Below are 27,979 nucleotides of genomic sequence, written 5' to 3' on the forward strand. Positions count from 1 at the left end.
CTAGAATCTACCCCAGTGTTTTTTTTTCAAAATTGTTGCCCTTCTTTTGTTTATAGCGCAAAAAAAAAAAACACAGAGGTGATCAAATACCACCAAAAGAAAGCTCTATTTGTGGGGAGAAAAGGACGTCAATTTTATTTGGGTACAGCGTCGCACGACCGCGCAATTGTCAATTGAATTGATGCAGTGCCTTATCGCGAAAAATGGCCTGGTCATCAAGGGGTTAAATCTTCCAGGGCTGAAGTAGTTAACCACTTCCAGACCGCTGTACGACTATATACGGCCTAACTTTAAAGATACATATCTCGGTAACGGCAGCAGCTGCTGCCACAACCGAGGTATCTATCTTTACTGTCAGCGGTTCTGGTAACGATAACGGCGGTCTCCGCGGCGGATTCGCCGCGAGATCGCCGTTAACGGTGGCGGGGGAGGGCCCCCCCCCCCCCTCCCGCGCCCTCCGCCGCTTACCGGAGCCGTCGGTAGCGGCGGAGGAGATCGCGACCGTTCGGCAGCTGAGCGGGGACGAGACTGAAGGAAAAATCTCCTTCGCCCGTCCCCATAGCTCTGCTGGGCGGAAGTGACGTCAAAACGTCAGTCCCGCCCAGCCTCTTAAAGCAACATTTTTTTTTTTGTCATTTGAAAAAATGACATTTTCCAATTTTTTTTTTTTTTTTGCATTTAAGTCTAATTATGAGATCTGAGGTCTTTTTGACCCCAGATCTCATATTTAAGAGGACCTGTCATGCTTTTTTCTATTACAAGGGATGTTTACATTCCTTATAATAGGAATAAAAGTGATCATTTTTTTTTTTCCAGTGTAAAAAATAATAAAATAAATAAACGAACGCATACGTGAGCAGCGCCCGCATATGAAAACGGTGTTCAAACGACACAAGTGAGGTATCGCCGCGATCGTTAGAGCGAGAGAATTCTAGCCCTAGACCTACTCTGTAACTCAAAAAATGCAACCTATAGAATTTTTTAAACGTCGCCTATCGAGATTTTTAAGGGTAAAAGTTTGACGCCATGCCACGAGCGGGCGCAATTTGTAAGCGTGACATGTTGGGTACCATTTTACTCGGCGTAACATTATCTTTCACAATATATAAAAAAATTGGGCCAAATTTATTGCTGTCTTATTTTTTAATTCAAAAAAGTGATTTTTTTCCAAAAAAAGTGCGCTTGTAGGACCGCTGCGCAAATATGGTGTGACAAAAAGTATTGCAATGATCGCCATTTTATTCTCTAGGGTATTAGAAAAAAATAAATATATAATGTTTGTGGGTTTTAAGTAATTTTCTAGTTTTAGTCTTGTAAACACCAAATCTGAAAAACACCCAAAGTAGAGAAGTAGTTAACCAATCATTTTTTGTGTACAATATTGATTTAAGGGGGTGTGTCCTCCTGCCTACATACTTTTACCAATAGATGTCCCTCATTCCTATCTCAGAATGTTGTGAGGTATGGGGGTGAGGGGGGCTCCATGCTGACCCGAGTTCACAGCCACATTCTCTTTATACAGCTCTCCTCCTCACACACCTCACCGTTCCCGCCAGCTGCCCTCCGCCCGCCGTTTTCATACCACCTCAACTTCAACCCCAGCTCCTCACGGATTGGCCTCCCCTGCCTGTGACCTCACGTCCAGTCCCCCCGGAAGCCAGCCGTGACAGCAAACAGGCGACAGGAAGTGCGCAGCCGCCATTTTGCTCTAGGGCAAAAAAATAAAAAAATATCCCCATTAGCGCCCGTTTCAGCCTCTGCTCATTAGACTCGCTCTAACGGACTAAGCCGGTGCCCAGGAGAACAAAAAAACGGGAGAGCCTCCCGCGGCGGCACCTCCGTCTAACATTCCCGTAGCTGGTAAGTTCAGCGCTGCTGGTATGCCCTTAACTAAGATGGACGGCAGGGACTCGGCTTCTGTCTGTGATTGAGGAAGCTGAAAAAAAAAAAAAAAGTCCCCGCTTGAAAAAAAGAAGGAAAAAGTCGCCTGGACGGGGCGCTTGTCCGTGAGGAGAGAAGAGAGAGAGGCCTGTTCTGAGGTGAGGTGTGTGTGATCTAGTGAGGGGTGACGATAGAGAGGAGGGGGTGAGAGGATAGAGGTAGGGTGACCACATTTCCAAACTGCCATTCAGGGACACCCCCCCCCATTTTTTTGCAGATTTTTGGGACAGGGGCGTATGAAATCAGCGGGCCCATGTGCGCGATCAAAAGTGGGCCCTAGGCATCAAGAAAAACAACTGAGTGGTCGGGGCACAGAGTAGTCAGAGGGGCAGTGGGATGGATAGAGGCACACCTCCCAACTTTCTGAGATGGGAATGAAGGACACCTATTAGCAAAAATATGTAGGAGAATTATAAACAAAGAAAAACTGGTTAAACCCACAGGTGCTTTTTTACCACTACTATTCTTTTATATTGGCTCCTTGAGGGACAAACAAGGAGGAAAGAGGAACAGAGGGGCAGAGGGACAATGCTCTAAATGAGGGACAGTTCCTCCAAATCAGGAACAGCACAGGAGGGGGGGGGATGAAGAACAGCACAGGTAGGACCAGAGGACAGCACAGGAGGGGGGGACTGATGAACTGCACCGGGTGGGGGACTGGAGAACAGCACAGGTGGGGGACTGGAGAACAGCACAGGTGGGGGACTGGAGAACAGCACAGGTGGGGGACTGGAGAACAGCACAGGTGGGGGACTGGAGAACAGCACAGGTGGGGGACTGGAGAACAGCACAGGTGGGACCAGAGGACAGCACAGGAGGGGGGGACTGATGAACTGCACGGGGTGGGGGACTGGAGAACAGCACAGGTGGGGGACTGGAGAACAGCACAGGTGGGGGACTGGAGAACAGCACAGGTGGGGGACTGAAGAACGGCACAGGTGGGGGACTGAAGAACAGCACAGGTGGGGGACTGGAGAACAGCACAGGTGGGGGACTGGAGAACAGCACAGGTGGGGGACTGGAGAACAGCACAGGTGGGGGACTGGAGAACAGCACAGGTGGGGGACTGGAGAACAGCACAGGTGGGGGACTGGAGAACAGCACAGGTGGGACCAGAGGACAGCACAGGAGGGGGGGACTGATGAACTGCACGGGGTGGGGGACTGGAGAACAGCACAGGTGGGGGACTGGAGAACAGCACAGGTGGGGGACTGGAGAACAGCACAGGTGGGGGACTGAAGAACAGCACAGGTGGGGGACTGAAGAACAGCACAGGTGGGGGACTGAAGAAAAGCACAGGTGGGGGACTGGAGAACAGCACAGGTGGGGGACTGGAGAACAGCACAGGTGGGGGACTGGAGAACAGCACAGGTGGGGGACTGGAGAACAGCACAGGTGGGGGACTGGAGAACAGCACAGGTGGGGGACTGGAGAACAGCACAGGTGGGGGACTGGAGAACAGCACAGGTGGGGGACTGGAGAACAGCACAGGTGGGGGACTGGAGAACAGCACAGGTGGGGGACTGGAGAACAGCACAGGTGGGGGACTGGAGAACAGCACAGGTGGGGGACTGGAGAACAGCACAGGTGGGGGACTGGAGAACAGCACAGGTGGGGGACTGGAGAACAGCACAGGTGGGGGACTGGAGAACAGCACAGGTGGGGGACCGGAGGACTGCACAGGTGGGACCAGAGGACTGCACAGGTGGGACCAGAGGACAGCACAGGAGGAGGGACTGAAGAACAGCACAGGGTGGGACTGAAGAACAGCACAGGGTGGGAGCAGAGGACAGCACAGGAGGGGGGACTGAAGAACAGCACAGGAGGAGGGGGGACTGAAGAACAGCACAGGTGGGACCAGAGGACAGCACAGGAGGGGGGGACTGATGAACTGCACGGGGTGGGGGACTGGAGAACAGCACAGGTGGGGGACTGGAGAACAGCACAGGTGGGGGACTGGAGAACAGCACAGGTGGGGGACTGGAGAACAGCACAGGTGGGGGGCGGGAGAACAGCACAGGTGGGGGACTGGAGAACAGCACAGGTGGGGGACTGGAGAACAGCACAGGTGGGGGACTGGAGAACAGCACAGGTGGGGGACTGGAGAACAGCACAGGTGGGGGACTGGAGAACAGCACAGGTGGGGGACTGGAGAACAGCACAGGTGGGGGACTGGAGGACTGCACAGGTGGGACCAGAGGACAGCACAGGAGGAGGGACTGAAGAACAGCACAGGGTGGGACTGAAGAACAGCACAGGAGGAGGGGGGACTGAAGAACAGCACAGGAGGAGGGGGGACTGAAGAACAGCACAGGGTGGGACCAGAGGACAGCACAGGAGGGGGGGACTGAAGAACAGCACAGGGTGGGACCAGAGGACAGCAGGGGGTTGGCGAATGGGGGGTGAGGTGGGAGAGAGCAGAGAAGTTACTGGGGAAGATCAGCCAGGAGAGTGTTGAGGGACCTGTGGGCAGCAGAAGGAAACTGGATAGGAGGAACTGATGCCCCCCATGTTCTTCTTGCAGTCACTGAATGCCCGCTTTTCCTCCTTTACCTCATGCAGGCATTCAGTGGCTGCAAGAAGAACATGGGGGGCATCAGTTCCTCTATATGCCGCCTCTCCTATCCAGGTTTAGAGGGAAGCTGCATGGACCCCCTGGAGTATGAGGCTGGGTTGCAATGGCGCCCCCTGTAGTTACACCGCTGCAGTGGAGTAACTAAAACATTTCTGTCAGGTTGAAGGAGCAATAAATGGAATGCTGGCAGGATTCTGAGGTTGTGATAGTCGCTGATGAGCCACTCCTGAGAGGATTGCTTGGTATACAGAGGGGGTAACAAGACTAGTGGGTGAAGAGGTGGCAGAACATGAAAGGCTGAGGGTGAGGGGGGGCAGTGAGAGGCAAACAAGTAGTGGGAGAGAAGAGACATTGAGCAGCTGGACAGGACTGGGTGTGAGGAGTTATCATGTGTGCAGGAAACATCTTCAGCTCTGAGGGGTTCATGCTGGGACCTGTAGTTCTTCACTTTTGGGGGGGAAGTCACATCCCCAAAAGTGAAGGATTACAAGTCCCAGCATGAACCCTGCCCTGATATCTAAGGATGTTTCCTCCTTCCATCCAGGGTGTCATGTGTAATCTGTTCTCTCCTGCCGACCCTTATCTGCCTTATCTTACTCAGCCTGGAGCAAGCCTCTGAGTGTCCTGTGCAGACACTCCAGCTTCTTACAAGTGCTGAACTCTGACTGCTGAGGGAGAGCCGACAGGATTATAACACGGATGGATCTGCTGGTCAGAGCTTTGCAATGTTACTTGCCTTAGTTTGTACCATCTCTCATCTGTACCCTGCAGTCTGTCTCACAGTCCGATGTTTCTTCTGACTGCCGGCTGGACTCCAGAACATACAGGAGGAGGTGGGTGGAGCTGAACAGAAGGCGCGGAGGAGGAAGTTAAACTCTCCTCCGCTGTGATAGGTCTCTGCCTCTCTCCTGCTCTGACGTCACTGGTTGCTACACGCCAAGCGGGAGGCAGCCAGGTAGCAACCAGTTTGGGCACTGAGCCAGGGGTAGAAATAAAGTAAAAAGGGGTCTCACTCTCTGTCAGCTAGGGGTCCACCACAGGCTGAGACAGAGATGATGTATACAAAGGCTATTTTAGGGGGCATTAGATCTGCCCAGGCCAATTCCGGGACTCTGTATTGTCCCGTAATGAGTGTGTCCGGGACACGGGACACAAGCATTAATTAAGGGACAGTCCCGGGCAATCCGGGACACGTGGTCACCCTAGATAGAGGGGACCCCCCCCCAACTATCACTGTATAGTGTGATCACCTCACCTGGAGGTCTCTCACCCCTCCCCCACCTCTCTATTCTTCTCACACGGTAAACTAGAACTACATACAACTTTCTGCTCGGATTTGGGTGGAGTGGTGATGGGGTTACAACCCTTGTCAGGTGTTTTTTTATTATTGCTGCCTGTGTCCCCGTTAGGGAGATTTTCCCTCTCTATATATGCCATGTTTACCGTTATCACCAATAGCGACAGAAAATCCGCAATGTTTGGGTTGCAACTCGCGACTGGCTCTGATGTGTTCGGATCGAAGCCGGCGCTGTACACCACCAATCACAGGCAGCGTGTGTATGTATATATGCGGGAAATGATTCACTGCCTAGGATTGTCGCCGGGGTGGAGAAAAATCAATGCTATTATTATTTATTTTTTAATCAGATTTTTTTTTTTATTTTAACCACTTCCGGACCACCCGCCGCCAATATACATCGGCCCTCTGACGTTAAATCCTGTTGTTTATTGCAGCAGGTAGATGGCATAACCCCGGTCTCTTTGATGGCATGTAAGGATGAGCTCCGGCGTGTTCGCATAGAACACGTGCAGAGCTCGCCAGGAAGTCGGCACCCGCGCTTGCGCTAATCACAGCCAGGGAGACATTGTCCGATGCTCGGCTGCAGAGAGTGGGAAATGTCTGCCTGGCTGTGATTAGCGCAGCGCGGGTGCCGACTTCCTGGCGGGCTCTGCACGTGTTCTATGCGAACACGCCGGAGCTCATCCTTAACGGCATGTAGTCTGCTTCCTCGCAGAGGAAGAAGCTGATTCGCCAGGAGCGATCGTGAGGGGGTGGCCATGAATCTATAGCCGCCCCCCTCATCACAGTTCGCTCCTGGAGGGATGCCGACCACTGCGGGCACAGGGGGGCTCGATTGAGCCCCCCCCACCCACTGGGAGGCAGGGATGTATATGTACGCCCATATGCCTGCCTGTGCCATTCTGTCGACGTATATCGTCTTGCGGCGGTCGGCAAGTGCTTAAAGGCTATGGCGGCCGGCCGGCTATGGCGCGTCACACGTGCCGAAATAGGACAGGGACATATACGGCGCCTGCGCAGTCAGCTCCTAGTCTGTGCGCAGGCGCCGTAAAGAGCAGAGTCCTACTCCGGCTATTTTCGGAAACGTGTGACGCGCCATAGCCGGCCGTCAATCATGTTCCCCTCTTCATAGGAACGCCTTTCCCCGCGGGAGTCTGAAATGAAAGTTACGGATTAAACCGTAAGTACAGCTCAAAAAAAAAAAGGCATACTGTAGCTGACGCTAGTATGCTCGTTTGGATGGTACATAGTTGTGTTTTTGGGTGAACCTCCGCTTTAAGATAAAAGTGGAACCAATTGCCTCCAGAAGTCACCCAATTAGTAAATGGAGTCCACCTATGTGTAATTTAATCTCTGTATAAATACAGCTGTTCTGTGCAGCCCTCAGGCCCCGTACACACGACCGAGTTTCTCGGCAGAATTCAGCCAGAAACTCTGTCGGAGCTGGATTCTGGCGAGAAACTCGGTCGTGTGTACACTTTTCAGCGAGGAAGCCGACGAGGAACTCGTCGGGCCGAAAAGAGAACATGTTCTCTATTTTCTCGTTAGTCAATGGGAAAAGTCGGCCCGCCGAGTTCCTCGGCGGCTTCCACACTGAACTCGACGAGGAACTCGATGTGTTTGGCACGTCGAGTTCCTCGGTCGTGTGTACGGGGCCTCAGAGGTTTGTTAAAGAACTTTAGTGAACAAGCGGCATCATCAAGGCCAAGGAACACACCAGACAGGTCAGAGATAAAGTTGTGGAGAAGTTTAAAGCAGGGTTGGGTTATAAAAAATAAAATAAAAAATATCCCAAGCTTTGAACATCCCACAGACCTCTGTTCAATCCATCCTCCAAAAATTTAAATTTCCTGCCTAGCCATCGGCCGCTCCAGATTAGTTCTGGGCTAACCCAACATCTCCAGTAAGCTCTGAATTGGCAGGGAAGCAACGGGAGGCGGGGGCACCTCTCCCACCGCCCATAAAAGTGATCTCGCCGCTGGGATTACTTTTATCGAAAAGCTAGCTGCCTAACAAAAAAACGGGGTTATGGCAGCTAGCCAGTGTGTAGGCACATCAGACCATCAGTCAGCTTCATCGGTTAACCGATGAGAACGGACCTTCCGCCCGTTCTCATCGGATGGACTGATCGTGTGTACGGGGCTTTACACAATGTTCAGGGGATCAAATCATCATTTTCCCCACTGTGTGTGTGTGTGTTTGTATATTGACTGTTCTGTTTTTATTTCATACACCTTGTTTGTTTTTGCAGGGATTCGCATCAATGCAGAATGGGGGAAATTTGCCACTGAATCAAAGGAGTCCTTGTTCAGGTACTGGTCTGTTTCTTTAGTCATCCAGTTGTGCCATGTTCTGATAAAATATGCCATCTAGCAATCTCTTACTTTGTAGATGCCCCCCCACCTTTTTAGGGTTTGTGCGAGGTCTGTGCACGTGAAGTTCCATTTCCTGGGGATCTATTGATTTAGAATGGCGCCAACCGGGTACATGAACAAAGCTGAAGGCTGGGAGGTGTCAATCCATTTTCAGTTTACTTGCAGGTTTACTTACTTTAAGCCTAAAACCAGATAGGGGTCAGAGCTCACCCGATGCTTGACAGTTGCTGTGGTGTTAACTGGCTTCAATGTTTTTCACCTTCTGAGTTTGGGTGTTTCGCCGTGTCAATAACAGCGTTCCACAGTTGGGCTAAGTTTCAGTGGCGGCCCGTCCATAGGAGGCTCCTCTCCCTTTTCTTACTTTGTTGTAACGTGACACTACTCTTGTATCAAGTCATCGCTTGAGTAACAAGGCAAATTTATTAAAACATAAAACGTCTTGCAAAACGCTCTCAAACCAAGGTTTTACTGTATATAATTTTTTTTTATTAAAGCGGACTTTACTTCTGCTTTAAAGCAGAGTTCCATTTGTTTTCCAGTTTACTAAACAAAAAGTGTAGCTGCTGACTTTTAATAAAAACACACTTGCCTGTCCCATGGTCCAGGGATGTGGCTGCCCGAAGCCTCGGTTCTCTCCCCCCGCCTCTTTTCTGCGCCGGCATTACTAGTGTGGGCACAAGGCTGCGACAGCTTGCGGCTTCACAGCCGGGTACGCACTGCACATACGTGAGCAGTGCTGTTCTGAAAGGTCCAAGCAGTCTTCTGGGATTTGTGACGTGTCCCAGACGATTGCAGGGAGAGGCGGAGTTGCCTAGGGGGCTCGGGCGGGAGAGGCGGAGTGGCCTGGGCGGGAGAGGCGGAGTGGCCTGGGCAGTTCGGGCTGGTGAGACAGAGTGGCCTAGTTGGGAGAGACAGAGTGGCCTGGGCGGGAGAGGCGGAGGGGCCTGGGCAGTTCGGGCGGGAGAGGCGGAGTGGCCTGGGCGGGAGAGGCGGAGTGGCCTGGGCAGTTCAGGCGGGAGAGGCGGAGTGGCCTAGGCGGCTCGGGCGGGAGAGGCGGAGTGGCCTGGGTGGGAGAGACGGAGTGGCCTGGGTGGGAGAGGCGGAGTGGCCTGGGTGGGAGAGGCGGAGTGGCCTGGGTGGGAGAGGCGGAGTGGCCTGGGTGGGAGAGGCGGAGTGGCCTGGGTGGGAGAGGCGGAGTGGCCTGGGTGGGAGAGGCGGAGTGGCCTGGGTGGGAGAGGCGGAGTGGCCTGGGTGGGAGAGGCGGAGTGGCCTGGGTGGGAGAGGCGGAGTGGCCTGGGTGGGAGAGGCGGAGTGGCCTGGGTGGGAGAGGCGGAGTGGCCTGGGCGGGAGAGGCGGAGTGACCTAGGCGCTTCGGGCAGAAGTGGGAGCTGGGTACCTGTCAAAACTAGGATCTGTTATCTAGTTTATATTGTCAACTGAAAGTTGCAGCTCTTAATTACAAGGTAAGTTATTCTTGTGAATTTGCAGATATTTCTTGAGGCTCCCCTTCAATTCTTGTTTTTGCTTTGCAGGTCCTCCGTGCGATTCCACGTCAAACATGCCAGTGATTCAGTGGCTCCAGTTGCCACAAGAAGTCCTCCTCCACATATTTGCATACCTTTCCCCAGCGGAAAAGGTGAATGTTCGGGCCACGTGCACATATTTACGGACCTTGGTGGACCACCCCTCCCTATGGAAAAACAGCACCATAGTCTTCAAGAGCATAGGGGTTTTTAACGCTCGCTTCTGGGACACTCTTCAGTGTCGGAAGATCTCCTCCGTGGAGGTGACCCGCGCGACATTGAAACAGTTTAAGAAAATGACGAGTTCCTTGCCAGATTTGACTAGCGTCACGATGGACTCCTGCTTGAAAGGGGAGGTTCTCCAAGGATTGAGGCCGCTGGTGAATCTTCAGCGGTTACATTTGACAGACTGTTCCAACGTGACCGATCAAGACATTTTTTCAGAGATTGCACTTTTACAACACCTGACCCATTTGTCTCTATGTCGACTGTCCTTCTCGGGTGTCCTGCCAGTAACTAGCATAGTCCTGCTGAAGAACTTGTACTCTCTTTCACTTCATTCTAATGAAGGCATTGTCCCTGAAAGGGCTCTCCAGTACATCCTGTTTAGGCTACCAAAGCTTCGAGAGCTCTCTCTTGCTATTGGGAACATGAATAAATGGAAGCTTTCCCTGTGCTTTAATGTTCCTGATAACTTTATATCTACAGCTGAAGGTAAGTGTTGCTGACATCCAGCATAGCAAAAAGCCAGGAGTAGGTAGAGTGCCCATAAGCATCACCTCTTCTGAAAATGCCAAGTCTATGCTTTTTCATGCTGATGCTCAAAGCTGAACTCCTGGCAAAGCAGAACCACACATGCAGTGGTATTGTGCCTGCACTGTATGTATTTGTTTTAGTCGATTGAAATACTGCTTTCGTCGACTAAAATATTTCGAGGTCCACACAAAAAGTGAACCTCCACTTTTCGGAACCCTCTTCCCCCTCCGGTGTAGCATTTGGCACCTTTCAGGGGGGAGGGGGGTGCAGATACAGGTATTTGCACCCACTTCTGGGAATAGACTCTTGCGGGAGCCACGCCCCCCCCCCTGGGAACACACTGGTCCCAGGAGACAGCGGGGAACAGTGAGGACACGCCGCTCGCGCATGCACAGTAGGGAACCGGCCAGTTAAACCACAACGCTCCTGATTCCCTCATTGAGGATGTCAGCGGGGGCAGCCAAGAGATAAGGGCTTCAGCTGCCGACATCGCGGGCAATATGGACAGGTAAGTGTCCATTTATTAAAAGTCAGCAGCTGCAGTATTTGTAGCTGCTGGCTTTTAATATTTTTATAACACCGCTTTAACACTGCTAGCAAGCTGATACATTTCAGGGATGTAGGCCCCTTTCACACTAGGCGGACTCCGTCTCAGCGGGAGATATTTCCGCAGATCTCCGCTGAGCCGGCGGCTGACAAGGCCCTCTCTGCTCACTGAGCGGGGAGGGGCTTGTGCAGTGCCGCTGATTCCTATGGAGAGATCTGATGAAAACGGACAGCATGTCCGTTTTTCGTCAGATTTCATCCGATCCGCCATGGACGTATCGCCATCCATCTAATTTGGCGGTACGGGTCAGATGTCAGCGGACATGTCTCCGCTGACATCCGACGCTCCATAGGCATACATGGAGCAGCCATTCAGGTCCGCCGTCAAAACTGACAGGCGGACCTGAACAGTCCGACCGTGTGAAAGGGGCCGTATACTCTTCCTCAGAGCTAGGCTGGTCAGAACATCAATACCATAATACTATTGTCCAATATTTTTATATTTTTTTATTCCAGAGCAACCATGCATCTCACGTCTACAGCTGCACAAATTGGAACTGATGAACTCTTGCTGCGCCAGCCTCTCCTCCAATGCTTTCGATCAGCTGTCCACTCTGAGAAGCGTATGTTTGCGGCACTATAAATATCTGCAGCACGAGGAATTCATTGAAGCGCTTCTCCTAAAGCTTCCTCAACTGACCGAGCTCTGCATTGAATGTAAGTTTCCTCTGATCCTCTTCTGATTTTTGACAATTCGTTCCTGATGTTGCATAAAAATAAAATGTAAGAGTTAACTTCCTCATTTCCCTGTCCCTTCTCTTCCTTTCACCCCGCTTTGTCTTCTCGTGTCCTCCCTGTGCCTCCAGGGTTGGAACCCTCTGTTACCTCCTCCATGGGGTGAGATGTAGATTATTCCTGGAACCTCAGTGTGTGTTAAGCCTTGACAAGGGGAAAGTAGTCCCAGTGGCAGAGCTCTCCCTCTTTGCTATCAGGTGCGGGACAGTTTGTCTTTTTTTTTTTTTTTTCTTATTTGGGTGCATGTTGGCATTTGGCAGAAAAAAGGGTCAGTTCACCTGTATTTGTTTATTTTGTTAAAGGTGGTGGCCTGAATCATCACTTGGCTTCTTGTATATCACTTGTCTCCGAGTTTGCAATCTCTCTGATGAGAGATATAGAATATAATATAATATAATAATATTATTATATATAATGTGTATAATAATATAATGTATTATTTAAAAAATATATATATATATATATATATATATATATATATATATATATATATATATATATATATATATATATATATATATATATATATATATGTGTATTTATTAATAATAATAAATTGAAATATTATTAGAGATATATATAATATATATATATAGATAAATAGATAGATATTTTAAATAATAATATAAATAACATAACAATACATTTTTTATATATATATATATATATATATATATATATATATATATATATATATATATATATATATAATGTATTGTTATTTATATTATTATTTCAAATAGATAGATAAATAGATATTTATCTATCTATCTAGATATTTTACATAATAATATAAATAACAATACATTAATAATATAAATAATATATATATATATATATATATATTAGTTATTTATATTATTAATGTATTGTTATTTATATTATTATGTAAAATATCTAGATAGATAGATAAATAACAATACATTTTTTATATATATATATATATATATATATATATATATATATATATATAAAAATGTATTGTTATTTATATTATTATTTAAAATATCTATCTATTTATCTATATATATATATATATATATATATATATATATATATATATATATATATATATATATATCTCTATCTCTAATAATAATTCAATTTATTATTATTAATAAATACATTTATATTTATATATATATATATATATAATATATTATAAATAAATGTTGTAATAATTCTTTATAATGTATGTTATAATATTAATATTTTTTTTGTTTTTTAAAGTGCATTTCCACTTTTGCAGTCAAATTTAAAAGGGTTTGAAACACCTCCTTTAGTGTAGCAGCCCCCTTTTTACTTGCCTGAACCCGATCTTTCCAGTGCCGGTGATGAGCACACCCGCTGAAGCCGGTGTCTTGGGTCCTCATTGAATAGATTAGTAGCAGCGCAGCCATTGGCTCCCTCTGCTGTCAATCAAACCCAAAGACTGGGGGGCAGGGCAGAGTACTGATGTCTGTGTCAATGGGACGTAGCAGCAGGACTTGGGAGCGCACCCGCTTGAGTGTCCCCAGGGAAGCAGTTTCCTGTGGGGGCACTCGATGCGGGGAGGAGTCAGGAGGAACTCCAGAAGAGGAGGATCGGAGCCGCTCTTTGCAAAACCAACTGCATAGAGGAGGTAAGTGTTTTTAAAAAAACAAAGCCTTACACTCACTTTTGGAAAACCTAACTATGTTTGTTCCTATTCACACAGAATACCTAAAACAAAAGAAGCAGGCCTATGAGCAGACTGCAAGCTTTTCTGAACCATTTGAAATGAGCAAAAACGAAATCTGTTCCCCTTGACAAAGAGTTTACTACAACTGGAGAGTGCAAAATCTGGTGCAGCTCTGCACGGTAGCCAATCGGCTTCTAAGGGCTCATGCACACAGGATTTTTACAGCTGGTTTTAGGCTGCATTCACACCTGAGCGTATTCAGATCCTAAAACGCCCAACAAGCGAAATCCCATTCATTTTAATGGCACCTGTTTACATCTGAGCATTTTGTCACCTGAAGCAAAACGCCTGAAAAACACGTTAAGCCCAAAAAAAGAACACGAGCTTCTTTGGGACAGATTACAGGCAAAATTAATTTGTGGCAAAATCGTTGTAAAAATTTACGACTTTGAAAGGCTCAGGTGTGAATGCAACCTTGGGGGCATGTGGTGTGTTTTTTTTTTTTTCTTGATACTGCCTCCTCCATGTTGACCTATGTGTCCATGCACACAAACTTTCAGAAGCGTTTGGAGACCTAAGCGTTTAGGGGCAATAATAAAAAGAAAACGCAGCCTGTGCGTCCAGGAGGAGCAGAGGCTGTTGGCTGTATAAAGCGCAAAAGTCCACTAAATGTGCCTAAACCCTGTAACAAGCTTTTGGCGCTTTTTTTTTTTTCTTCTTTTTTTTTCCTGTAAAGACGCCATAAACGCCTGTAAAGGTGTTTTTTTTTTTTTGGTTTTTTTTTTTACTGATCCGAAAATGATCCGATCCGTGACTCCTGATCCGAGGATCGATCCGATCCGTGAGTTTTTTGATCCGTTGCACCCCTAGTATAATGTATGGCCAGCCTAACTCTGTACAGTACAATTAAAGTATAATTGAGGCTGGCCATACATTTTCTTGTACAAATTTCCTTTAGATTTACCAAAACCGTGTAATATGAGGTCAAACCTAAACCCTTTCAATTTGTTTGCAATCAGGCCAGTGAATGGTAGTTGAAGGTAAATCTAAAGGAAATTGAACAAGGAAATTGTATAACGTGTAGCCAGCCAAAAGGCAAAAAATCTTTTTTTTATTTATTTTTGTGGAGTGGAGAGAGAATAGAACACCTGTCGGTTTTTATTGCTGTCTGTGCCCGCTGTTGGGGAGATTCACCATCTTTCTATTTGTCCTGTTTACTGTTCTCTTTGAAAGTAAAACAAAATCCCCAAATTTTGGGTTGTCCCCAGAAAAGTAATGGAGGTAAAATCTTACAATGGGCAAACTAGTTCTGGTAACCTGGGAGTCCCCAAGTAATTCCCTTAATTTGCAGGGATTTCCTTTCACTTCCTGTTTGGCTATGGGACAGGAAGTGAAAAACAATCTCCGAAATGGGTCACAGATGGCAAAAAAAAAGCTGACAGCGTAGGAAGACTTGCGCCGCTCGTATCGTAGCAACATTTAAGCATATCTCAGTTTGAGCATACGCTTAAATGTAGGACGGCGCGGATTCTACTGTTACGCCGGCGTAACTATACCTGAATCTGCCTAAAAGTGTTTAGGTTTGACTTAGATTAGATTTACCAAAACCATACAATATGAAGGGAAATTGTATAATGCATGGTGAGCCTTAGCCCCCATTCACATCTAGGCGTTTTAACGCCTGTAGTGCTACGCCGCTGCCGCCAGAGGGATGAAAACACATGTCCCTCTATGGAGATGGTTCATCCACGCCTGCCGCCTGAAAAAAGGTCCCGGACCTTTTTTTTCAGGCGGCATTCGGCTAGGAGATGGTAAGTATCTCCATAGAGGGGGTCAATCTGGGACACATCTAGGCGGACAATACCGGTGTTTTGTCGCCGCAAATCGCGGTACAAAACGCTGCTATTTGTACCGCGATTTGCGGCGACAAAACGCCGCAAATTTGTCTGCCTAGGTGTGAATGGAGCCTTACTCTATACAAAATGAAAAGTTTTTTGCTTGTAGTTTCCCAAAAAAAATAACCTGGAAGCTGATTGGTTTCTATGCAGAGCTGCACCAGATTTTGAACTCTCCCGTTTTAGTAAACCAACCCCAGTGTGTTTTGTATTTTAAAGAGGAACTGCAATATGCCCACATAATTGGGAATACAAACCTCTTTGCCATTCTGAAGCTTCCATCCAACCACTTTGCATATTATTTTATACATACTGTGATTCTGTACTTGCCAAATATGCTGCAGAAATCTCCCTCCACTGAGTCTGGCTGCATCAATTTTAACTGTGGGCAGCTGAAGCTGCTACCTGTTCACTTCCTGGATTTACACAAACCCACACCTCCAGCTCTGCAGCTCTCATTGGCCCTCTTATGACTCATCCCTCGTCCCTTCCAGGCAAACTCTCAAGAGTGAGAGAGAGCTGTACATGATGTCCTAAGCCTAGGCTAATTACCAAACAGGAAGTGGGCTGTATAAGGTATTTACTGGCAGAAAAAAATGTTTTACAATCCAAAGTTAAAACAACAAGAGCAGAAGATTTAATAGATGGAAAGATGAAAAATGACTGAAGGTCCAATTTAAGGTGTTGTGGTATGTGAATGTGCACAGATGTCAAATGTAAAGTAGATTGTATCCCAATTTGGCTGCAAAATTGGAAATAAGCTTTTATAAAAGGGGTAAGGGTTTAGAATCTATGTAGATCTGAGCACCTCAAGTGATTAATAAAAAACAATTGCTGACTGGTATATAAAATGTATATTCATGCAGTGGCTTTCAGTGTTCCCACTCTGCCTATTTGCCTGGTCCTCTGTGATTGGGCAAAGCTTAGGCACCCCATGGCGATGTCCACAAGATATCAGGTGTCACCAGCTCACCAAAGGCTCCACTGCAACATCTCTGGGTGCCGGTCCAGCAAATTGGTCAGACATTAAATTCATTGCCACACCCAAGGCCCTAGTAACTTTATTTTTTATTTTTGTATTAAATTATTTATTAAAACGGCAGTAGAGATGACCTACAGTAAAGGGGGGGGGGGGCAGTATTTGACCCCCTGCTGATTTTGTATGTTTGCCCACTAACAAAGAAATGATCAGTCTATAATTTTAATGGTAGGGTTATTTTAACCACTTAAGCCCCGGACCTTTAGGCAGCTAAATGCCCAGGCCAGGTTTTGCGATTCGGCACTGCGTCGCTTTAACAGACATTTGCGCGGTCGTGCGACGTGGCTCCCAAACAAAATTGACGTCCTTTTTTTCCCACAAATAGAGCTTTCTTTTGGTGGTATTTGATCACCTCTGCGGTTTTTATTTTTTGCGCTATAAACAAAAATAGAGCGACAGTTTTTAAAAAATGCAATATTTTTTACTTTTTTCTATAATAAATATCCCCCTCAGTTTAGGCCGATACGTATTCTTCTACCTATTTTGGGTAAAAAAAAATCGCAATAAGCGTTTATCGGTTGGTTTGCGCAAAATTTATAGCGTTTACAAAATAGGGGATAGTTTTATTGCATTTTTTATCAATTATTTTTTTTTTTACTACTAATGGCGGCGATCAGCAAATTTTTTTTTTTTGTGACTATGACATTATGGCGGACACTTCGGACAATTTTGACACATTTTGTAATTTTTCACAGCAAAAGATGCATTTAAATTGCATTGTTTATTGTGAAAATGACAGTTGCAGTTTGAGAATTAACCATAGGGGGCGCTGAAGGGGTTATGTTTCACCTAGTGTGTGTTTACAACTGTAGGGGGGTGTGGCTGTAGGAGTTACGTCATCGATTGTGTCTCCCTATAAAGGGGATGACACGATCGATGCAGCCGCCACAGTGAAGCACGGGGAAGCCGTGTTTACACGCGGCTCTCCCCGTTCTTCAGTTCCGGGGACCGATCGCGGGACCCCAGCGGCAATCGGGTCTCGCGGTCCGCCCGCGACCCACGGATGGGTAGATGTAAACTTAGTGCCGGTACGTCGATCTGCCCAGCCGTGCCATTCTGCCGACGTATATCGTCGTGCGGCGGTCGTTAAGTGGTTAACAGTGAGAGACAGAATAACAACAAAAATATCAGGAAAAACGCATTTCAAAAAAGTTATAAATTGATTTGCATTTTAATGAGTGAAATAAGTATTTGATCCCCTATCAATCAGCAAGATGTCTGACTCCCAGGTGTCTTCTATACAGGTAACAAGCTAAAATTATGAGCACTCAAAGGGAGTGCTCTTAATCTCAGCTTGTTACCTGTATAAAAGACAACTGTCCACAGAAGCAATCAGTCAGATTCCAATCTCTCCACCACGGCCAAGACCACAGAGCTGTCCAAGGATGTCAGGGACAAGATTGTAGACCTGTACAAGGCTGGAAGGGGCGACAAGACCGTCATCAAGCAGCTTGGTAAGGGGGTGGCAACAGTTGGTGCGATTATTCGCAAATGGAAGAAACACAAAATAATTGTGAATCTCCCTCGGTCTGGGGGTTCATGCAAGATCTCACATCGTGGAGTTTCATTGATCATAAGAACAATGAGGAATCGGCCCAGAACTACACAGGAGAATCTTGTCAAGGGTCTCAAGGCAGCTGGGACCATCGTCGCCAAGAAAACAATTGGTGACACACTAGGCAATGAAGAGCTGAAACCCTGCAGCGCCCGCAAGGTCCCCTTTGCTCAAGAAAGCGCATGTACAGGCCAGTTTGAAGTTTGCTAATAAACATCTGAATGATTCAGAGGAGAACTGGGTGAAAGTGTGGTCAGATGAAACCAATATCAAGTTCTGTGGCATCAACTCCACTCGCTGTGTTTGGAGGAGGAATGCTGCCTATGACCCCCAAGAACCCCACCATCAAACATGGAGGTGGAAACATTATGCTTTGGGGTTATTTTCTGCTAAGGGGACAGGACAATTTCGCCGCATCAAAGGGACGATTGACGGGGCCATGTACCACCAAATCTTGGGTGAGAACCTCCATCCCTTTGCCAGGGCATTGAAAATGGGTCATGGATGGGTATTCCAGCATGACAATGACCCAAAACACACGGCAAAGGCGACAAAGGAGTGGCTCAAGAAGAAGCACATCAAAGTAGAGGTTCACCCGAAAAACAATTTTTAACATTAGATTGAGGCTCATTTTGTCTAGGGGAATCGGGTGTTTTATTTAAAATCGAAGCAGTACTTACCGTTTTAGAGATAGATCTTCTCCGCCGCTTCCGGGTATGGTCTTCGGGACTGGCCGTTCCTATTTGATTGACAGGCTTCCGACGGTCGCATACATCGCGTCACGAGTAGCCGAAAGAAGCCGAACGTCGGTGTGGCTCTATACGGCGCCTGCGCACCGACGTTCGGCTACTTTCGGAAAATCGTGACGCTCTGTATGCAACCGTCGGAAGCCTGTCAATCAAATAGGAACGCCCAGTCCCGAAGACCATACCCGGAAGCGGCGGAGAAGATCTATCTCTAAAACGGTAAGTACTGCTTCGATTTTAAATAAAACACCCGATTCCCCTTCACAAAATGAGCCTCAATCTAATGTTAAAAATTGAGTTTTTGGGTGAACCTCCACTTTAAGGTCTTGGAATGGCCTAGCCAGTCTCCAGACTTTAATCCCATAACAAATATGTAAAGGGAGCTGGAGGTTCGAGTTTCCAAACATCCGCATCAAAGCCTTAATGACTTGGAGAGGATCTGCAAAGAGAAGTGGAACAAAATCCCTCCTGAGATGTGTGCAAACCTGGTGGCCAACTACAAGAAACGTCTGACCTCTGATTGCCAACAAGGGTTTTGCCACCGAGTACCAAGCCCATGTTTTGTGAAGGGGTGAAGTAAATGCTACATGTGGTTACGGATTCCCTCTATTTCTTGCATATATGTATTGATTTGTCTATACCTATAATTAGCTAGTGTATTAAGACTCTGATAAGCACAATGATATAAGATTAGCTATAAAAATAAACACACTTCTTAGTAAAACAATATCTTATTTATTTCCCAAGAAAATAGGGAACTGCCAACATGAAACACAAACGGAAAGTATACAACATGTATAACAGAACATCAGATATACTTATCACAATGCTTTCCTCGAGATATTGTTTCATCAGCTGGGCTCAGGATGGCAAAAGAGAGGGCTCTGTGCCTCAGTCGGTCCTTCTTCAAGTTCAATCGCCCACCGTCCTGACCCACCCCATTGCCAGCCCATCTCGGCTTTCGGACAAATCAACGTATTTACGGAGCAGTCCTCCTCAATAGATATTACTTTTCGTCCTACCTTATTGGCCTCTAGGGGCAGTATTGTCCATGTATCCTCTCTAGGTGCCTGTTGCTCCTTTTGATCCTTGTCATCCACCGTTATCAATCATCTTGGCAGCCATGGCTCTCTTTGAAGATTGCTTGCAGAGTGGTAATCAATGATTTCCGTCTAATCGCACTAACTGGCCGGACAGGAGCCAGGCTTTTGTTCTACAAAGTTCTGATGCGCAATTGGTTACTTTTCAACTTGGGGCCATCTGCCCCAGAAATATGATATTTAAATCATGTTGCCTTCCAACAAGGAGTCAAATACTTATTTCACTCATTTCACTTTTTGAAATGCATTTTTCTGGATTTTTTTTTTGTTTTGTTCTGTCTCCTTCTGTTAAAATAAACCCACCATTAAAATTATAGACTGGTCATTTCTTTCAGTGGGCATATGTACAAAACCAGCAGGGATGAAATACTTTTTCCCCTCCTCACTGTATGACCAATTTTGCAAAAAAATTTTTTTAAAAAGTTGCTGCAGCCCAGAATCCGATTTAAATCGCTTTCTTTTCTGACTGGTAGCATCCAAACTTCACCTTCCTGTCCACCAGTTAGATGGGTCATCAAGCTCTGACAGTACCAGGAAGCATTGAAAAGCTTTGGCTGATTAGAATGGCTCAGAAGTAGGGAAAGTGGAGGCACTGAAAGCTACTGCAGAGTTTAGAATTGCATGTGTGTTTTTTGTTTTTTTTGTCGGTCATTTTAAGTACAAAAATCTATACAGTGGAGTCCATAATTGATACAAGAAACCACGTGGTGGTGTCACTTTTCAGTAGCTGCCAAAATTATTATGGGGTGTGGGTGGAGAAACTATACAAATTGTTTGTTTTTTATTTTTTTGTAGTCCCTCGTTTTGCTCCATTCACATCTTGTAAATTTAAAGAGGAAGTCCAGTGACAGTTATTTCATTACAGTTAATCATTTGAATAAAATTGGTTTACCCGACATGGAACGCCACATGCCTTATTATTGCTGGGGCTGCTTGACTTGTTAACTTAATTAAGAGAAATATTGGCATTGTTATAAAAAAAAAAACTACTCGCCTAGATGCAGGGGAGGGCTGGCAGCCTTAGGCCTGGGGGGCAAGTCCAGTCAAGTGGCCCATAGAGCGTGGAAAAGTGATGGATCGAGGGAAACAGTCTAACATTTTTCATGATCACAAGAGTCCGCACAGAGGCCCCCCCCCTTGCATCAGAGGCCCCCCCCCCTTGCATCAGAGGCCCCCCCCCCTTGCATCAGAGGCCCCCCCCCCTTGCATCAGAGTCCGCCCAGAGGCCCCCCCCCCTTGCATCAGAGTCCGCCCAGAGGCCCCCCCTTGCATCAGAGTCCGCCCAGAGGCCCCCCCCCTTGCATCAGAGGCCCCCCCCTTGCATCAGAGTCCGCCCAGAGGCCCCCCCCTTGCATCAGAGTCCGCCCAGAGGCCCCCCCCTTGCATCAGAGTCCGCCCAGAGGCCCCCCCCCTTGCATCAGAGTCCGCCCAGAGGCCCCCCCCTTGCATCAGAGTCCGCCCAGAGGCCCCCCCCTTGCATCAGAGTCCGCCCAGAGGCCCCCCCCTTGCATCAGAGTCCGCCCAGAGGCCCCCCCCTTGCATCAGAGTCCGCCCAGAGGCCCCCCCCTTGCATCAGAGTCCGCCCAGAGGCCCCCCCCCTTGCATCAGAGTCCGCCCAGAGGCCCCCCCCTTGCATCAGAGTCCGCCCAGAGGCCCCCCCCCCTTGCATCAGAGTCCGCCCAGAGGCCCCCCCCCTTGCATCAGAGTCCGCCCAGAGGCCCCCCCCCTTGCATCAGAGTCCGCCCAGAGGCCCCCCCCCCTTGCATCAGAGCCCGCCCAGAGGCCCCCCCCCTTGCATCAGAGTCCGCCCAGAGGCCCCCCCCCTTGCATCAGAGTCCGCCCAGAGGCCCCCCCCCTTGCATCAGAGTCCGCCCAGAGGCCCCCCCCCTTGCATCAGAGTCCGCCCAGAGGCCCCCCCCCTTGCATCAGAGTCCGCCCAGAGGCCCCCCCCCTTGCATCAGAGTCCGCCCAGAGGCCCCCCCCTTGCATCAGAGTCCGCCCAGAGGCCCCCCCTTGCATCAGAGTCTGCACAGAGGCCCCCTCTTGCATCAGAGTCCACCAGTGGGAGGTGAGCAGTGGCCCTGAACTGTGTTAACAGAGCTCCAGCAGGCATATTCCTGCTCTGCAAAAACAGCATTTGGTAGTGGCGGCCGGTGGCTGTGCATAGTGTCACCAGCCCGGGGGGAGATTTCCACCCTGCCAGCCCTCCCCTGCTTAGATGGCTGCTGCCCCGATCCCAGCAACTGTCCCCTGCCACCTCCAAGACAGAGAACGAAGTAGTAAAAGACATCTGATCGGTCAGCTCCTGATCCTCAGCCAGCAGAGAGCTTGTCACCATCAGTCACCGGCTCTCTGCTCTACCCTCCAGCTCTCACTGGAGCGCTGGGCTGTGGAGGGGGTGGATGCAGGAGCGACTTTTTTAAGGCTCTTGTGGCTCGTTGAGAGGCTGAGGCAGATATCGGTCCAGACTTCTGGGTGGATTCCAACCATATGATTGGGATCTTTTCAGACTGGCTCTGTGACGTCGGCTAAATTTTGGTTCACAGGAGTGCAGAACTAACTGGACTTCTGTGGCCCACAGGAGAAGCGGCTAAAAAATCTTTTTCCTTCTCCTTTTAAAACTGTAAGTTTTAGGATGGTAGTTATGGACCCTTGGTTCCGAACAACCAGCTGAGATGCTCTCGCAACATACACTGTATTGTCAAAAGTATTGGGACACCTGCCTTTACACACACATGTACTTTAATGGCATCCCAGTATTGGTCTGTAGGGTTCAATATTAAGTGGGTCCACCCTTTGCAGCTATAACAGCTTCAACTCTTCTGGGAAGGCTGTCCACAAGGTTTAGGAGTGTGTCTATGGGAATGTTTGACCATTCTACCAGAGGCTCATTTGTGAGGTCAGGCACTGATGTTGGAGGAGGAGGCCTGTCTTGCAGTCTTCGCTCCAATTCATCCCAAAGGTATTCTGTTAGGTTGAGGTCAGGACTGTGCAGGCCAGACAAGTTCCTCCACCCCAAACTTGCTCACCTACACTATATTACCAAAAGTATTGGACCACCCCTTCAAATGCTTTGGTGGCGGGGGGATTATGGTGTGGGGTTGTTTCTCAGGGGTTAGGCTTGGCCCCTTGGTTCTAGTGAAGGGAACTCTTAAGGAGTCAGCAAAGTTCATGCTCCGAAGTTTGTGGGAACAGTTTTTGGGATGGCCCTTCCTGTTCCAACATACCTGCACACCAGTGTACAAAGCAAGGTCCATAAAGACATGGATGAGCGAGTTTGGGGTGGAGGAACTTGACTGGCCGCACAGAGTTCTGAACTCAACCCGATACGAAGCAAAGACTGTGAGCCAGGCCTTCTCGGTCCAAAATCAATGCCTGACCTCACAAATGCGCTTCTGGAAGAATAATCAAACATTCCCATAGACACACTCCTAAACCTTGTGGACGGCCTTCCCAGAAGAGTTGAAGCTGTTATAGCTGCAAAGGGTGGGCCAACTCAATATTGAACCCTATAGACTAAAACTGGGCGGCCATTAAAAGTTTGTGTGTGTAGAGGCAGGTGTCCCAATACTTTTGACAATATAGTGTATGTAACGCCCCTTATGAATAAGGTTTGGTGCGCTCTGTCAGGACAAAGCGTGTAGATATTCAAATGATTGATTACCAGTGTTCGTTGTTGTAATGAAATGGTACTTAAAGCGGGGGTTCACCCTATAAACCCCAAAAAAAATATTTTTTTTTCTTCTACCATAAAATCAGGCATTGTAGCGCGAGCTACAGTATGCCTGTCCCGATTTTTTTTTTTATCCCCGTACTCACCGTGTACTCGTACATCGAAGATACCGACTCCCCTCGGGGAATGGGCGTGCCTATGGAGACGGAGGATGATTGACGGCCGGCTCTGGCGCGTCACGCTTCTCCGGAAATAGCCGAAATAGGCTTGGCTCTTCACGGCGCCTGTGCGCAGGCGCCGTGAAGAGCCGAGACCTACTCCGGCTGTCTTCGGGGAGAGTGACGTGCCAGGGCCGGCCGTCAATCATCCTCCCTCTCTATAGGCACGCCCATTCCCCGCGGGAGCCGAAATCTATAATGTATGAGTACACAGTGAGTACGGGGGTAAAAAAATCGGGACAGGCATACTGTAGCTCACGCTACAATGCCTGTCTCGATGGTAAAATCGTGTCACTGAGGGTGAACTACCGCTTTAAGACTAGAGTTCCTCTTGTGCAATGGTCTTGTAGAAAGTGAATGTAAAAAAGGTTAGGTATGCCTTTTTTTTGAGTGTTAATTTCTCCAGGCTGACTGATGTATTTGTTTGCCAGGGGCTGCACCATTTGTGCCACTTATGGGTCCGATAAGTTCTAAATTAGAAAAGTTGAGTGTGGTAGGGACTAACATTTCCAACGCGACTCTCAGCTGGATCTCCCGCAGCGCCACTCAGCTGAAGTGCCTGAATCTGAGCTTCTCCCACGGCTACGACCAAGAGATAGTGAAAAGCTTTCCACGGCTGTTTCCGCACTTGCAAAACCTCTACCTCAGGTAATCCAATGCTAAGAAGACTGCATCGAGGAGTGTTTTGCCCTAGGGTGCCTAATATGTCGTTGGTTGTTATGGTACTTTAACCTCTTCTCTACTTTGGGTGGTTTTCAGATTTGGTATTTTTTACAAAACAGTTTTTTGTTTTTTTTTGCTAAAAAATTACTTAAAACCCCCAAACATATTATATATATATATATATATATATATATATATATATATATATATATATATATATATATATATATATATATATATATATATATATATATATAAATTACACACCCTAGAGAATAAAATGGCGATCATTGCAATACTTTTTGTCACACCATATTTGCGCAGCGGTCTTAAAAGCGCACTTTTTTTTTTTTTAGAAAAAAATTACTTTTTTGAATTAAAAAATAAGACAGCAATAAATTTGGCCCAATTTTTTTATATATTGTGAAAGATAATGTTACGCCAAGTAAAATGATACCCAACATGTCACGCTTAAAAATTGCGCCCCCTCGTGGCATGGCGTCAAACTTTTACCCTTTTAAAAATCTCGATAGGCGACATTTAAAAAATTCTATAGGTTGCATTTTTTGAGCTACAGAGTAGGTGTAGGGCTAGAATTATTGCTCTCGCTCTAACGATCGCTGCAATACCTCACATGTGTGGTTTGAACACCGTTTTCATATGCGGACGCTACTCACGTATGCGTTCGCTTCTGCGCGCGAGCTCGTCGGGACAGGGCGCTTTTAAAACATTTTTTTTTTTTTCTTATTTATTTTTATTTATTTTACACTGGGGAAAAAAAAATGTGATCACTTTTATTCCTATTACAAGGAATGTAAACATCCCTTGTAATAGAAAAAAGCATGACAGGTCCTCTTAAATATGAGATCTGGGGTCAAAGACCTCAGATCTAATATTTAGACTTGAATGCAAAAAAAAAAAAATGTAAATTTTGTCATTTGAAAAAATGACAACAAAAAAATGTCTCTTTAAGACGCTGGGCGGGACTGACGTTTTGACATCACTTCCGCCCAGCAATGCTATGGGGATGGGTGGGGGCCATCTTGCCCTCACTCGTATCCCCACAGAGCAGGCTGAAGCACCCAATCGCCTCCACCGCTACCGGCGGCGGGAGGGGGGGCCCGCCGCCAATAACGGTGAACAGCGCATGCGCGAGAGGGATTTCCAATCCGGCATGGGTCGGCGGGGCCGGCCCTTCAGCCGAGGATCCCCCCTGTGCATGCACCGCTGCAATCAGCGGCGCACTGCGAGGGGAATATCTCCTAAACCGTACAGGTTTAGGAGATATTCTTTATACCTACAGGTAAACCTTATTATAGGCTTACCTGTAGGCAAAAGTCAAAAAAGTTGGTTTACAACCACTTTAACATTGTTGCACAAAAAAAAGTGCAAATGCTGAAAAAATAGATGCTCAAACAGGAGTATCGTGTGCAGGAGGCTTTTTTATTTTTTGTGGGATTTTATCACCGCTAGGATTTTTTTTTTATAAATATAGGTAGAACAATAGACCCCCCCAATATATTCTGCTTTTCTGTTTAAAAATAAAATGAAAAAACCTGTCCAATAACATCTAATTTCTTCATTTTTATTTTAGGCCAAAATTTATTCTGCTACATGCCTTGGTAGTTTAAAAAAAAAAAAAAAAAAAATCCCAATAAGTGTATATTAGGTAACTGGTTTGCGTTGAGGTTTTTACGCTATCTACAAATGTTTTGTGTATGTATATTTCGCATTATGCAAAAAATGGAGATAAGGGAGATATATTTTTTTTACGCGGTTATTGGTTATACAGGGCCAGATTCACAAAAGAGATACAACGCCGTATCTCCTGATACACCGTCGTATCTATGCGGCTGATTCATAGAATCAGTTACGCATAGATAGCCCTAAGATCCGACAGGTGTAATCGACTTACAGCGTCGGATCTTAGGCTGCAATTCTAGGCCGGCCGCTAGGTGGCGATTCCATTGCGGTCGGCGTAGAATATGCAAATGACTAGTTTCGCCGATTCACGAACGTCCGCTTTGCCCGTCGCTCTAAATTTACGCCGTTTCCGTAGAGATACGTCACGTAAAACTAAGCATGCCCTCTAGGTGGTCTAACCAATGTTAAGTATGGCCGTCGTTCCCGCGTCGAATTTTTAAATTTCCCGTCGTTTGCGCAAGTCGTCCGTGAATGGCGCTGGACGCCATTTACGGTAACGTCGAAACCAATGACGTCATTTAGCGCAATGCACGTCGGGAAATTTTAGGCGCAGTACGTTTGGCTCGGGACCGCACCTAATTTAAATGGTCCCGCCCCATTTGAATTAGGCGGGCTTGCATTGGGCGGATTTACGTTACACCGCCGCAAGTTTACAGGCAAGTGCTTTGTGAATCGAGCACTTACGCTGAAAACTTGCGGCGGTGTAACGTAAATGGGATACGTAGCCCATTTCTACGTGAATCTGGCCCACAGTGATTATCACTATATAAGCAATAGTTTAGCTGTGGTGAATGGGATTCCAACAGTTTGGTTGTGATCTGTGATTGGCTACAGCTAATCGCATGGTAAAGTGAAAACGGCGTTCTTTCCAGTGCCATGTGATTAAATGTAGTATTGATATTTCCTTCGCACACTTTCCAGGATAAGGCTTTAGAAGTAACGGGTGCTGCCGCTATAACAACCAGCTGGAATTGGAAACCTCACCGATCAAATGTGCATATTCACCAGCCATTACGTCAAGAATCGTCAATTATGTCCAAATCTTTATTGAAGAATGATCAGATCCCATTTCTGAGCCACACAGGTCCCCTTTCGTCAGGCATGTGATGACATCACACCCCATCACATGCCTGGATAAGGGGGACCTGTGTGACTCTGAAACCATTGCACTGTTTTCTGTGATGTGATCATTCTTCAATAAAGATTTGGACGTAATTGACGCTCCAAGGTGTGCTGGCGAATATATGCGCATCTGATCTGTGCGACTCAAGTCGAATCATAAATGACACAAGTGTGAACCAGACCTTTAAAGTGTACAACTTCACTACCTTGCTGTTTAAATAACTTTCCCTTTTTCTTGCAGTAACACCAAGTTGACGGAAGACGCTCTGGTTGTTTTAGCGAATTTGTACTCTTTGCGGGTTTTGGATATTTCAAATAACCTGCATCTGACCTCCGAAACCATCCTGGCGTTTCGAAAAATGACCTCGAACAGAGTTGGCCTAATCCTCGAGAGGCCCATTGAAAGCGTAAAGTACTGCTGCTGGTGAACGGGACTCTGAAGGTTTAGGATGAGTGTTGCTTCCTGTCGCACTCTGCGCCACTTGACACTGCTGCTGGAAGCGCGGGACCCGTCTGGGAAATATTTATTTATAAAGATGCTGAACTCTGATTTCTTATTTATTTCACAACTTGTTGACTGGTAGACTTTTGCAGAGAAAGAGAGGGGATAAAAATATTTTTCTATCTAAACCCTAGTCTTTATCTACAAAAAAGGAAAATATGGATGTAAAAATAACAGATGCTATTCCAGCACTTCCCTAAAATAGACGGCAGAGTTTAATCAACTGTTGTCACAGAATCTCCTTCCCCCTTATTTACTGAACCAAATATATATATAAAAAAAAAAAAAAAA

General features: G+C 47.0%; 2 protein-coding genes across 8 annotated transcripts in view; one reads left to right on the forward strand and one right to left on the reverse strand.

The window, feature by feature from the left end:
* The window catches only part of MIS18BP1 (MIS18 binding protein 1), a 39,420-nt gene extending 37,781 nt beyond the window's left edge, over positions 1-1,639 (reverse strand). For 2 of the 5 annotated variants that reach the window (XM_040333310.1, XM_040333306.1), the window contains exon 1: positions 1,540-1,614. The gene's annotated coding sequence lies outside the window, so the exon portion shown is untranslated. Of the gene's footprint in view, positions 1-1,416; positions 1,517-1,539 lie in introns of those variants that run through there. The other 3 variants (XM_040333308.1, XM_040333309.1, XM_040333307.1) reach the window with 3 other exon arrangements.
* Positions 1,624-27,956, forward strand: LOC120920896. Of its 3 annotated transcripts, none has more exons than XM_040333313.1 (6): positions 1,624-1,860; positions 8,068-8,128; positions 9,724-10,428; positions 11,533-11,733; positions 24,129-24,345; positions 27,428-27,956. In XM_040333313.1, the coding sequence occupies exons 2-6, from the start codon at positions 8,080-8,082 to the stop codon at positions 27,612-27,614; spliced, it is 1,359 nt and encodes a 452-aa protein (XP_040189247.1). In that variant the 5' UTR covers positions 1,624-1,860; positions 8,068-8,079; the 3' UTR covers positions 27,615-27,956. The 3 variants fall into 3 exon arrangements, with proteins under 3 accessions (XP_040189247.1, XP_040189246.1, XP_040189245.1); XM_040333312.1 differs by lacking the exon at positions 1,624-1,860 and adding an exon at positions 1,879-2,044; XM_040333311.1 differs by lacking the exon at positions 1,624-1,860 and adding an exon at positions 1,879-2,039.
* Positions 27,957-27,979: the final 23 nt, after the last annotated feature.

The sequence above is a fragment of the Rana temporaria genome, chromosome 13 (assembly GCF_905171775.1).
Source record: "Rana temporaria chromosome 13, aRanTem1.1, whole genome shotgun sequence".
NCBI lineage: Eukaryota > Metazoa > Chordata > Amphibia > Anura > Ranidae > Rana > Rana temporaria.